The sequence below is a fragment of the Alligator sinensis genome, unplaced genomic scaffold (assembly GCF_000455745.1).
Source record: "Alligator sinensis unplaced genomic scaffold, ASM45574v1 scaffold160_2, whole genome shotgun sequence".
NCBI classification, from domain to species: Eukaryota; Metazoa; Chordata; order Crocodylia; family Alligatoridae; genus Alligator; species Alligator sinensis.
This window is the reverse complement of record NW_005842717.1, coordinates 29496-42530: the sequence shown is the minus strand read 5'-3', so window position 1 is coordinate 42530 and position 13035 is coordinate 29496. Positions and strand designations below refer to the sequence as shown.

The window sequence follows — 13035 nt, the reverse complement described above, 5'->3', positions numbered from 1 at the left end:
CAGCCATCCTGCTTAAGAGCTCCTCTCCCTGCTGCCTGTAGGGCCAGACCCCCTGCTTGGTCTCAGGCACTAAGGTCTTATGTGCCTCCAAAACCCCACCTCTTCCTGTCAGGTTCCTCTCCAGCCATCCACGAGAGTTTCCTTTTTGGGTCTAATGACCAGTCTGCCTTGCTGCAGTTTAGCTCAGCTGCTTGTGGCTGTGTTCTTCTGAACTGCCCAGATTTGTGCCCTGGTGCAGCTTACTGCTCTGCAACTATTTCCAGGGGGAGTTATTGCTTCAGGGGTGGCTTCTACACATGGCTACAGGTTTGCCTGTTTGCTGGCAGCTAGCTCACTGCCTGCTTCCTAGCTGCCAGCCCTCTTGGAGCTAACTCAGCCTGTTGCCCTCTGGCTCCCTGTTGCAGCATATCTATGTGTGTGCATGCTGACTGATTCCCTGTTGGAACCATGGTAGTTAGTGGTGCAAAGCAGAAGTAGGCTGAGTTTAATTGGCTTCTTGAGGAGCCCTTATACAAGAAAATCCTGGTAGAGTAGAAATACTGTAGTGTCAGTATTTGCCAGATTGTGGCACAAAATGAAACCTGTCTTCTCAGTGCTTAAGTTCTTTAACTATCTTGAATGATCCTTAGCAGTGAGAACAGTTGGCATAAGACTTCCAGGGATATTCAAGCTGGACAGCACAAAGTTGCTTCTGCATCAGTAGTGGTATCCACATGACAGATTGTAGACATGTATGATATCTTATAACACTACATGTACATTCTGGCCTTTAATTTTTCCACCTCAAGGCTACTCCTAATGTTCCAGACCTCCAAACCACTTATCCAGGCGATAATTTTAGAAAATGGACAGCCCACCACTAAAAAAGGGTTTCCTCTCTTCATTACACAACTCCTCCTCCTTCTCAGCCTTCCCTCGTCAACTCTGTTTTGAGCTAGAATCATCGATTAAGAAGGTCTGGGTTAGCATTAGATATGTCAGACAGGTCCTTGCTTTTTGAGATCAGAGCTGAGAAAATTTGCCATTAGAAGGTGCTTGTGGCTTCTTGGGGAGAGCTTGCACTTCTACCACTGAAAGGACCTACTGTATTGGACTTCAGATTTGTACTGACTTTAAGTACAGAAAAAGTCATCTAGATATTTTTAGCTGTTTTAAAACGTAAAACAGGCACATGTATTTGGGACTTAGGAAAGCCTGGCTTTACAGGGGAAGGGATTAAAAATCTCCCATTAAAATATTTTAAAGATAACATTAAACATTTCTGAAATATGTTTTTTACATATCAACTATAGAAGAAACAATAGTATAGTGGGGGTATAATCTAGTTTTATTTGGCATGACTTTGGGATGACCTACTCGTTACTGTTGAGTATTATGTTTATGCCAAACTTGTGTCAGTTAACACTTGTGTTGAATAGACTGAGGGAAGGGTGCCATCTACTGAATTGCCAGTATAACGGTTGCAAAAAATCTGAGAAATTTCTTTAAATCTGTGACTTTGTAGATAGATTCATAGAAAGTTAGGGTTGGAAGGGACCTCAGGTCATCTAGTCCAACCCTCTGCTCAGTGCAGAACCAGCCCCGACTAGATCATCCCAGCCAAAGATATGTTAGCCAGGTTTTGAAAACCTCCAAGGATAGAGCTTCCACCACCTCTCTGGGTAACCTGTTCCAGCATTTTACTACCCTCCTAGTGAGAAAATCCATCCTAATATCTAACCTAAACTTCCCTTGTTGCAACTCGAGACCATTGCTCCTTGTTCCGTCATCTGTCACCAGTGAGAACAGTCTAGCTCCATCTTTTTTCGAACCCTCCTTCAGCCCTCTGCTGGGCTCTTTCCAATTTGTTCACATCCTTTCTGTAGCGGGGTGCACTGAACACAGTACTCTGGTTGTGGCCTTGCCAGTGCTGAATAGAGGGGAATAATCTCTTCCCTTGACCTACTGGCAACACCCCTGTAAATGCAGCCCAGGGTGCCGTTAACCTTCTTGGCAGTAAGGGCACACTGCTGGCTCATATTTAGTTCCTTGCCCACTGTAACCTCCAGGTCCTTTTCTGCAGAGCTGCTGCCCAGCCAGTCAGCCCCAGCCTGTACTGGTGCATGGGATTGTTCTGTCCTAAGTGCAGGACTTTGCACTTGTCCTTGTTGAACCTCATCTACCCTTTTCATAGAGAAAAAAAATATATGTAGAAATCCTTGCTCCCTCTTTAACACTGGAGTTTAATTTTGTGATTTAAATTTTATTGTAGGCAGAATTTGGCCCTAATAGTTTGGCAAGATCACCACAAGGAAAAAATCGTACCCCTGTGGGCCATAAGAAAATGATTTCCAGGCTTTTCCAATAGGAATAATTTCTTGGGCTGGAAACTGCATTTTGGTTTCTTATAGTATGCAGTTAGAAGACTAAGGCATAATATCTTTAGGGGGAAAAAAGCATTGCATGAGACTGAAACTTCATTAACATTTCATTTAGCAAGGCAAAATAAAGTTAAAATCATTGTAAGCCTCAACCAATGATTTATTGATCTTTATTTTTCCTAGGAGAGTTGGGAATATATAGGAAGCATGGTCTCTTGGTTAAAACAGGGGCCTGGGTATTAGAATTGCTAAATTGTATTTGTTACTGTATCTTACCTGTGGGTCTCAGTAAGATGTCACAGAATCAATTGGAAGACTTGTATAAATTTCTTTGGGCTATACATTGGGACCTTTATTTCTTAGGTCAAGTAATTTGATCTCTGGCCTTCAGTTCAATCATTTAATGAGTGTTACAGTACCTTTCCCAAAGAGGTATTTGGGGATCTGTAAGTATATTCGGGACAGCTGACTCTAGGATTTATGTAGGGGTGCTTTGGAACCTACCTCTGGGAGAAGTAAGGTATTTTGCACCATTTTCATCATAGATTTTGCAGATTTTAGCCTCCATGCTGCAGTCACCAGTTTTGAGGGGAAATACTTGGCTGTGCGGGAGGTTGCTATTTCAGCACATTATAGTTTTTGTACGTTTGTTTGGGCCACTGAATTTATTCCTTGAGTAATGAAAACTTGGTCACATCATGAAATTTGAATCTGCACTCTCATAAAGACCTATGTTTGTTTTCTCTCTGATAGTGGGTAAAACTCGAACTTACTTTATGTACTTGACAGCCTTGTGTCATTTGTTCTTTCTCAGGACTCTACAGTAGGAGGCAGAGCATGGGCATGTGAAGTCATTTTGGTTGGCATCCCACAGCCAGCCTAGGTTCCGGGCAGCTGCTGCTGGCCATGAAGCCTGGGCTGTTTACAGCAGGTAGTGGGGAGGCTGCAAGCCATGCTTGGCTCCATGGCAAGCAGCAGCTATCCAGAGCCCAGGCCAGATATAGCAGGCAGCCAGGAGGCTGCAACTGGTGCACCAGGGTCCAGAGCCCTGGCCTGGCTCTGTGGCTGGTGGCAGCTGCACATGAACCTTGGGCTCCAGGGCAGGGAAGGGGCTGGGGTTGCACTGCCCCAGCCTCTTTCCCGCCATGTGTCCTGAGGCATGTGCGCAGCTACCACTGCTACAGAGCCCAGGCTGCTTGCAGCAGGCAGGCTACAAACAGCTGCACCAGGGTCTGGAGCCCTGGCCTGGGTCTATGGCTGGCGGCAGCTGTATATGTGCCTTGGAGCAGGGAAAGCTGGGGGCAGTGCAGCCCCAACCCCTTCCCTGCCATGCTCCCCCAGGCACATGTGCAGCTTTTGCTGGTAATGAGCCAGACTGGGGCTCCAGACCCCAGTGCAGCTGCTTGCCGGCTCTTGGCTGCCTGCTGCAAGCTGCCCAGGGTCTGGCTGGCAGCAGGGGCCTGCCCAGAGCCTGGGCTGCTTGCAGCAGACAGCCGCAAGCCTGCAAGCAGCTGCATTGGGGTCCAGAGTCCTGGCCTGGCTTACTGCTGGCAGTGGCTGCATATGTGGAGCACGATGGGAAGGGGCTGGGGCTACACTGCCACAACAAGGATTGGGCTCCTTGTGGTTCCCTCGCTGTCTGCTCCTGGCATGTCAAATCTTCCAAGTCCAGGTTGCTTAGTTTTTTGGCATTCAGCCCAAAAACATTGCCCACCCCTGCTCTGCAGCATCTCTTCTCTATTTTCATAATCTTTCTTTGGAACAATTCAGCTGTGGTAATCAATCTGGTCTGCTTTTCTCTGTTCCTGTCCTATTCTCATACATGCATGTGATATAATCAGAGTCCAGATAGCCCTTCAGTTTGGATTTTATGCAATGCTGGAGGTTTTTTGTTGGATATAACACTTGTCTGAAACTTGAGAAAGTGCACTTGTAGAGGCAAGCTGCTTGGGACAGAGACGGGCTACGTGTGTATGCGTACAGTGCCTAGCATAATGGGTATTACCATGATAAAATAATAATACTAAGTAGTTGGAATGGCTAAAGTATTCGGAGGGTGCTGCGTGACATACGACTGGACGGGATCAGAACAGTAGGGAAGTCAACAAAAGGGTGAAGTCCCTAAACACAAGTCCCATGATGGAAAGGATGCAGACAGGTTAAAGGTTTGGGAAAACAGCTTTCTAGTAGTGTGGGGGCTTATAATGTTGGGCAGGCGGAGCGGGAGGCAGATCTCTCAAAAAAGTGTAAATACTTTACTTACAAAGGGAATTTTTTTGCTTTAAAGTTACATCCCTATCCTACTTCCTCCTATCTTGAAATTCCATTGCGGAAAGCACAGACTCTACACAGGTACTGATATCCATTGGCCCTAGGCTTAACAGAATTATTTTCAGAGCATTGTTCATGTTGCAACTAAGTAGCCCCAGTAGGGGATAATGGCATAAGATTCTGTTCCTCACCTTCTTTCAAGAACTGAGAGGGAGTTGTGGCATAGAAGTTTCCTTTGTTGTATAGCACAGTACAGTTCAATACTAGCCCCTTTCAGTTTCAGAATATAAACATTTACGAAAGCTTTCCTAAACCTATCTGAATGAATAAGCACATGCATACTATATGTTACAAGTAAATGTCATACAAAACATTGTATATAGTGTAACCATTCAAACCTTTGTAGAGAGGTGTTTTAATATTTACATGTAAATTGTTTAACTTTCATATGTGTTCTTATGTTTCTAGGTAACACAACATACCTGTGGGAGTTCCTTCTAGACCTTCTGCAGGACAAAAATACTTGTCCTCGGTACATTAAGTGGACTCAGCGAGAGAAGGGCATCTTTAAACTTGTGGACTCAAAAGCTGTCTCCAAGCTCTGGGGAAAACACAAGAACAAACCTGATATGAACTATGAGACTATGGGAAGGGCCCTAAGGTAAATAAAGGGGAAGAATTCCTTTAACTACACACATAATCTGTATACGCATAATTGATTAATTTGAAATCGGAGACCTTGAAATCAATACCGCCTATTAAAAAGTCTCATTTGAGCCTTTATATACTTACCAGATTTTATAGTTGTTAAACACTGGCTGTTTATTATAAACCAAAATCTCTGCAGTTTACGTTACTTTTTTAATATCTCAATTATTATGTTTATTTTAAAATCTTTTAAAACATGATCTTAAACTCCCAAACTTTTAAGAACTAGTACTTGAAGTACACATAATCAGTATATTTGATTAGTTTATTAAACATTAGCATTTTAAAATTTAATTGTTAGCATAGGATAAGTTCCTGTTTAAAATGATCAGTCTTTTGTTTAATAATTGTATTTTTCCTTGCAGATATTACTATCAAAGAGGAATTCTTGCAAAGGTTGAAGGGCAAAGGCTTGTATATCAGTTTAAGGAGATGCCAAAAAACATAGTGGTCATAGATGATGACAAAAGCGAATCCTGCAGTGAAGATTTGACAATGCCTACTGATGAGAAGTCTTTGGAACGAGTGTCATTGTCTGCAGAAAACCTCTTGAAAGCAGCATCTGCACGTGGAGGAAAAAACTGTTCCCAGTTAAGTTGTACAAGAACAGAAAAAGCAGTTGCCAGAGTTGTAAATATTGCCTCACCAGGGCATGATACATCATCTCGTCCCTCCACCACCACTACCACTGTTCCAGCAACAACAGCTCCCAGGTTGGTGTTAATGTGATTCTGTCAGGAGACTGAGTTCTGTAGGAAGCTATATAGTACTGTCAGATAAACTGGTGCCCAACACCTTGCTAAAATATTAAGAACCCAGTGTAATAGGTTGTAAAGTGGTCTCCAGCTACAAAACCCCTGGGTCTTTTAAAAAATAAGAACCTTTGGTTCCTTAGGTCATTCGTTTAGACTTCCTAATAAACAGCTTGATTTTAAAAAGGGCTTGTGGGGCCAAACTGGTGTTCATCAGTTTTGAAAAATTAGACCCTTTGTTTCTGAGACTACGTATGGACTTAGGGGCCAACTCTAGACTTTTTTAAAAATAAGTTTTGTTTTTTATTAATTGCCTTAAAGTTAGAAAGTCTGTTGTGATTAATGTTGTGAGTCTTGGCAGGATGGAAGTTGATTTACAAGTCTAGCTTGTGGAATGGGAGCCAGTTGCAAACACCTCACAAAAATATTTATTAGTATACTAGTCACTGGACTCATCTTTTCAAAGAATCTCATGATTTATTTAAATGAGGATAGGGATGGGAATGGAGTTTTACTTTCAAACTCTTGCCTGCTGGGTGTATCCAAAAAGGGCAGAGTTTTTAAGACCGTTTGAGTTCTAGTTTTCAGTTCTTTTAGATCTGTTGGTGATCTGCATTTTGGATTTTAATTTTTCAACAGGACTGTTCGTGTGGCGATGCAAGTGCCTGTCGTAATGACATCTCTGGGACAGAAAATTTCAACTGTAGCAGTACAGTCAGTAAATGCAGGGTCACCGTTAATAACCAACACAAGTCCAACAACGGCAACAACTCCAAAAGTAGTAATCCAGACAATCCCTACTGTGATGCCAGCATCTGCTGAAAATGGAGAGAAAATCACAATGCAGCCTGCCAAAATCATTACCATCCCTGCTACACAACTCACGCAGTGCCAGCTGCAGACAAAAACAGGTTTGACTGGGTCAGGAAGTATTAACATAGTTGGAACCCCACTGGCAGTGAGAGCACTTACCCCTGTGTCTATAGCTCATGGGACACCAGTAATGAGACTATCAGTGCCTGCCCAGCAGGCATCTGGCCAGACTCCTCCCAGAGTTATTAGCGCAGTCATAAAAGGGCCGGAAGTTAAATCAGATACAGCAGCTTTAAAACAAGAACGTGAAGTAAAAACACTGCAACTTGTGCAAGAAGAGAAGCCAGCAGATGGAAGCAAGACTGTGACCCATGTTGTAGTTGTCAGTACGCCTTCAGCCATTGCCCTTCCTGTAACAGTGAAAACAGAAGGCATAGTAACGTGTGAGAAATGAAGGATGGGCAGCTACCAATGTGGCTTTTCTAGACTATTATTGATTGAGCATACTGACATAATTGGGGGTAGGAAATGGATGCGATCACAAAGTAAAAAATGAGAATTTCAAAATGTTAACTAATACATTGATGACTTACTGGAAATGAATGAACTGTCCCATATTCCAGTGGGAATTGAACCACATTGATATACTGACAGAAACTGCCTCTTACAGTTGGGAAAACCAACTGAATCAGTGAAGAAAGAAAACGAAAAGGACTGAAAGGGACCAAACAGTTCACTACGTAATCAAGTTACACTAAGACCTGGAACACTAAAATGAATTTGGTGAGAGGCTTGCCTTGGTTTAATTTTCAGGTGGAGAGGAGAGTCTCATTGTTACAGATGGCAAATCTGATGCATTTTGTATGCATACCAGCAATTATTACTGTGTACACACAGTACTCAACTGGTGCTATGTGAAAACTCTGCTACTAGGTATATTAGAATGTGAATAAAAGGAGAGGATTAAAGAGCTTCTATAAGAAGACAAAGAGACCTAGAGGGATTTTGTATCATACAGCTTACGCAGATTTAAAATTGAAAGCCTTAGACTGATTTTCAGTTATCTCTCTTGAAATAAGCTAATGGCTTGTTTGTGTAAAGCTTTTTTTTATTAAAACAAATTTTTTTTAAATCTTGTACCTAGCACAGTATTGTTATAGAATTACATGTAACATATTTTGTATGGTAGTTAAAGTCTGTCTAAATTTCTTAATTGTGAACAAAATAGCAGCAGGCTTTGGGCCTTTTGCTGTAAACATGCCTGTGTCACTCACTTAGCCTTGACATCTGTGCATACATTTCAATTTCAGCTCTACTCTATCACTTGAAAGGTCACACCCAGCATGAATTTTTTGTCAGGTAGTTCTAAAACCTGTAAATTTTTTTTTTAGTTAAACTTAAGAGGGAAGTACCAGTGTTCAGAATGAACTATAATAGTTTGTATATTCAACATTTGAAGTATATTCTATTTTGTTGTACTCTTGTTTCAAAGTGTATTCAAGTAGGTTTTACTGAAATATAGAAATGAAATTTAATTGATTTGGTCTAATGTTTTGTTTTCCCTTCAGTTAGTCCAGCTGTTTAGTTACCAGCTTGATATGCTCCAGTCATGACCCTTATGCAACTGTGACACTTGATTCAGCTGGTTTTGGACCTTCCTTCTCTTGGTGGAAGAACTCGACTCCCCCACATGTAGCATCATGATGCAGGTCTTGGTGCTGGAACAAGTGTTAACTTCCTTTGACTTAGTCATTACAGATAAACATTACCTGTTACGTTACATTCGGGTATTGCAAAAGTATTCCTTTCCCATTCTGCATCCTCCTTGCCCCAGGCACTTTACCTTTCACACACTGGGGGAATAACTCCCTTAAGAGAGCAAGAACATAATTCCTGTACTGCATTCCTTGTACTTTTTGTCTTTTGCACTGAGCACTTTAAGAGGAGGATAATGCGATGCCAGATTTTGTAACAGCTTGGGAAAATGAGGTAACTCAGTAGTTAGGAACAAAACACTGGATCAAATCACCAGTCCATTCTGTACCATTTCCTGTGTAACATTCTTGTTATTACCGTATACTGCCAAAAAAAAAAAAAAAGATGCAAAATCCTGTTGGGACTAATTACAGAACAGTCTGTCCAAAGGGGAAATTTCTTCTAGTTCCTGTTATACAATGATTGGCATATGCCCTGAAGCGCAAGGATTTATACCCGGTGCAGAATTCTTAGGCTAGTCACATTATTCATATAAGTACCTAACCATATTCTGGGTGCCAATGGTATCCAGTGGCAGGGTGTTCTACAAGTCATTTAGGTATGGTGCAAAACATATTTGGCAACGTTTCTCTTCAATTATCCTTTGCTGTGTTTATAAAAAAAGATAAAAACAGTTGTTTCTGTTTATCTTCTCCATCCCCGCCATCTTTCTTCCCTCATTTCTGGAATGTATTTCTTATGACTCCTTACCATTTTGTGATTTTAATGATTACAGTCTATTTTGTGTAGGTTTCTGCACTGCACTTGGGACTGGAGATCTGAGTACCTTGCAGTGCTTTAACCAAATGCAAGCAGCGGTTTAGATTCTCCTTATTTTGCACTCAAAGTTGATGTGAGAACTACTGCATACCTAACAAGTGAAACAACTTTAATAGTTCATGTCCCTGATTCCAGAAATCAGACAGTGAGATTAAAAGTCTGTCCTCTCACAGCAGGGTGGAGAGCGTTTTTGGGGAGCAGAGATTTAACAGAAAAGCACTTTGCAGTCTGAGGTGGTTAAGCCTAACTTCTGATTATGGTACTTCTTCCTCAACCCTACTGTGGGTCATCTGAATTTTGACTTTTTTTTTCTTTCTTGGTATTAGTAGGAACATGGATAATAGTTTTATGCTCAAATAAGAGCCATAGAACTGAAACTAGAGGATATGTAAAGAAAGGAAAACCATTCTGACTAGCTCATACATGGGTGACTCTTGAGTCATCAGCTGGGGGCGTCCCCCATGGCCAAATCTCACTCGCCAAAAAAGCGGCTGCACCACTTCCAGAAGCGGCACGGCCACTTTTGCTGGCAGCCCCGCTCCCTGGTTGGTGCTTGCAGGGGGGGGCCACTGGTGTTCCCGCCTGCCCACTGGCTAAACAGGGAGTGTGGCCTGACGGGGTGCACTGGCGCTCTCAGGGACTGGACATGCAACCCCGTGCACCCCCTACGCATTGCCACTGAGCTCATCTAATCTCCGGTAGGATTCACAAGATGAGTCTTTCTTTATCTTGTCTATGGAACAGGCTATCTGTCCCTCTTGCTGAAATTTTCTCATGGCATGCTACTTGAATGTTCATGTCCAGAGAAAAGGGAGGGCCCATTTGCTAAGGACTGTGGCATTCATTTGGGAGGAGGGAGACCTGAATTCTGGTGCCCCCTACAATGAATATTTATTCATGTACATGGCACCCAAGTTGATGTGGTGGACTCCACTGACTGACAGGATGTCTGGTCATTAAACACTTGCTATGCTGAGTGTTGCAGCATAAACTCTCTTCTGAATTTTAGCTCCAGGAACTAGAAACATGACCAACCCCAGAGTTAGGTTGGCCACAGACAGCTTTGAGCAAAAACTTTCAAGTTTTCTTGGCTAATAAAATGCATACTTGATTCCTGCTATTATTTCCTGTGAATGGGACTTAAGTTCAATGCAGGATGAATTAGATTTAAATCAAATCAATTTAAATCCTGATTTAAATCACTGGTCAGAAAGCCTCAATTTAATCATTGTTTTCTACAAAAAGTGCACTCTTATTGTTTGATATAATCCTAATACATATTGTTCACAACTCGGAGATGTAGGCTACATTTTAAAGCAGTGATTTATTTTGATATTTTTTCAGATTAATTTTGCAGCTACATCAGAGAACTGAATTATGATTTGGTTATTTTATTTACTAAAGCTAATTGAAGCAGATACTTGTAAAGTTATTGGGAGATTAATTATCTCCAATTCACATCAATCATGGATATTTGGGGGATATTTTTGCCACACTGTTAGAAGGACATCAAATGAGTGCTGCAGCCATATTTTATTAGCTTGGGACTTTCTTTGAGATTTCCTTTTTCTTTTACAGCCTGGTAAGCCTGCTGCCATGATAGAAGGAAAAATCTACCATACCATTTCCTCACTAGATCTCAAATCAGTGGAGAGGCTATACTCAAGAACTTATCCCTCCAAGACTTCTGAAATACTTTGCTCACAATGCCTCTCTTTTGTTTCTACTGCCCCTCCCTCCTTGCATTTATCTCTAAACTCCTCCTCCTCGCCCAGATCTACCCCATGCCCCAACAATCCTATATTAATTTAACTTCTTTTCGAGAGAGCTTGACTCTGTGTACAGGTAAGTTGCAGAAAGACAACAGGGCTGATGGGTAAGTAATCAGGTGTGTTATCTCTCCATATACTGCTGTTAACAAGGATGTTATCTCTGGGGAGACAAATCCAGTTTGAGAACAAACTAAGCATCACAGATGCTTAATGGGATCTTCTAGACCAGCAGTTCCCAATCTGTGGTACCAGTACCACCAGTGGTATGCAGATAACCTGTCAGTGGTACGCATTAACAGGTTTATTATAATGACTATATGACAAAAATTTGCTGGTAGTACTTAAGGTTGTATTGTTTTACATTGGTGATGTGCAATCTGTCAGAGCTTGGGAACCACGGTCCTAGACGGAGCACAGCCCCATTGGGTAGCGTGGTTTTCTTTAATCTTTACTAACCTGTAGAGGAGCCTCTGGGAATCCCATAAGATTGGGCCACTAATATAATCCAAGGCCTGTTGTGACCTATTTATAAACTTTTTCTAAAAAGGTTACGTGAATCTATTGTCTCAAATAGGAGAAGTTCTAATTAGAAGTTATAATCCCTATTCCATGATGATATCTTTGAGCTTAACAGATCTTAAATTAAAACTATATATAGTTTTTTAAGCATTTAAAAAAGAACAAAATGATTACATCAAAAAATCTGATTTAAAAAAAACCCAAACTTTTTATCCACCCTGGTTCAGTGAATAGTTTCTGAATAAGAAAGTCAAAAAGGGACCTGTTTGTTTATACTAAGGAAACTGGTTGGATGTATGGCAGAAGATCTTAAATTGGTGCTAGGTCATGCAAGCCATTTGTCTTCCTTTTGGAGTCATTTCTGCAGGCTCCAAATTTCAAAAGGCCAGATAAAGTGATTGGAAGGAAGCAGTAAGTTTATAGTAATTGTGCCCCCTGTGAAGCTGTCACTGCTGAGGTAGAGGAAACAGGAGCTGGGGCTGTCAGTAGGAGTGAGTAGCTGAAGGCCAGCTGGTAGACAGGCAGTTTGATGAGCAGAGAACTGCAGTATGAACTGAAAAGAGCCAAGACAAAGCATGCTGTAGAGAGAAATAGAAAGCTTAAATGAAAGGATTTAAATTTTTTTCTTCCTAAGAAGCTGTTTCTAAAGGCCTGTTGTGTGGTTATGTGGGAGAAGAGGTCTGCCCTACATAAGGTATGAACTATGGGCATCTGTACACATGCTTGTATCTTAAAGTTAAGTGCCGGGTGCTGCAGCGCATACAGTTGTATAAGTGGCAAAATGTGCACCAGTGCTGAGAAAATGGCGGTGGCATGCTTTTGAAGTAAAACACCTCGGAGGTGTTTTAGTTCAAAAGTGCACCACCACCATTTTCTGTGCGCTGACACGCATTTCACCGCATATACAACTGCACGTGCCGCAGCGCAGTGTGGAGCAGACTCAATTAAACCCGTCTGCTCCAACCTGCCGAATATCTGGTGCATCATGGGATGAAAAGGTATGTGTATAAATGCCCTATAAGAAGAAATTTGTGAAACTTGGAGTGCTGGTGTTTAAGAACTTCCTTACGTGAACTTAAAAATCTCAGTCCTGTGAGAGTGGCACGTTCTAGAGTATGTCAGAGCCACACTTGATGACATGCTTGTGTCCAGACTTAGGGTAACGAAACTGAAGGGAAAAATGGTGCACACAATTTGCACTTGTAACGAGTCTCAAACTAAATTCTGAGCCACCAGCACTACTGCCATTAGCTCTTTATCTTACCTCAGTACCAAGGAATAATCCTTGGCTTTTTCCTCTGGTCA

The 13035-nt window shown here is 41.8% G+C and overlaps 1 protein-coding gene across 7 annotated transcripts in view; it reads left to right on the top strand.

Moving 5' to 3' along the window:
- Positions 1–11412, top strand: part of ELF2 (E74 like ETS transcription factor 2) — a 72388-nt gene extending 60976 nt beyond the window's left edge. For 5 of the 7 annotated variants that reach the window (XM_025216259.1, XM_006034265.3, XM_006034264.3 and 2 more), the window contains 3 exons: positions 5100–5292; positions 5705–6052; positions 6731–8443. In XM_025216259.1, coding sequence (XP_025072044.1) covers positions 5100–5292; positions 5705–6052; positions 6731–7358 — 1169 coding nt within the window. In that variant the 3' untranslated portion in view covers positions 7359–8443. Of the gene's footprint in view, positions 1–5099; positions 5293–5704; positions 6053–6730; positions 8444–8472; positions 9606–11017 lie in introns of those variants that run through there. The other 2 variants (XR_003096371.1, XR_003096370.1) reach the window with 2 other exon arrangements.
- The last annotated feature ends 1623 nt before the right edge of the window (positions 11413–13035 follow it).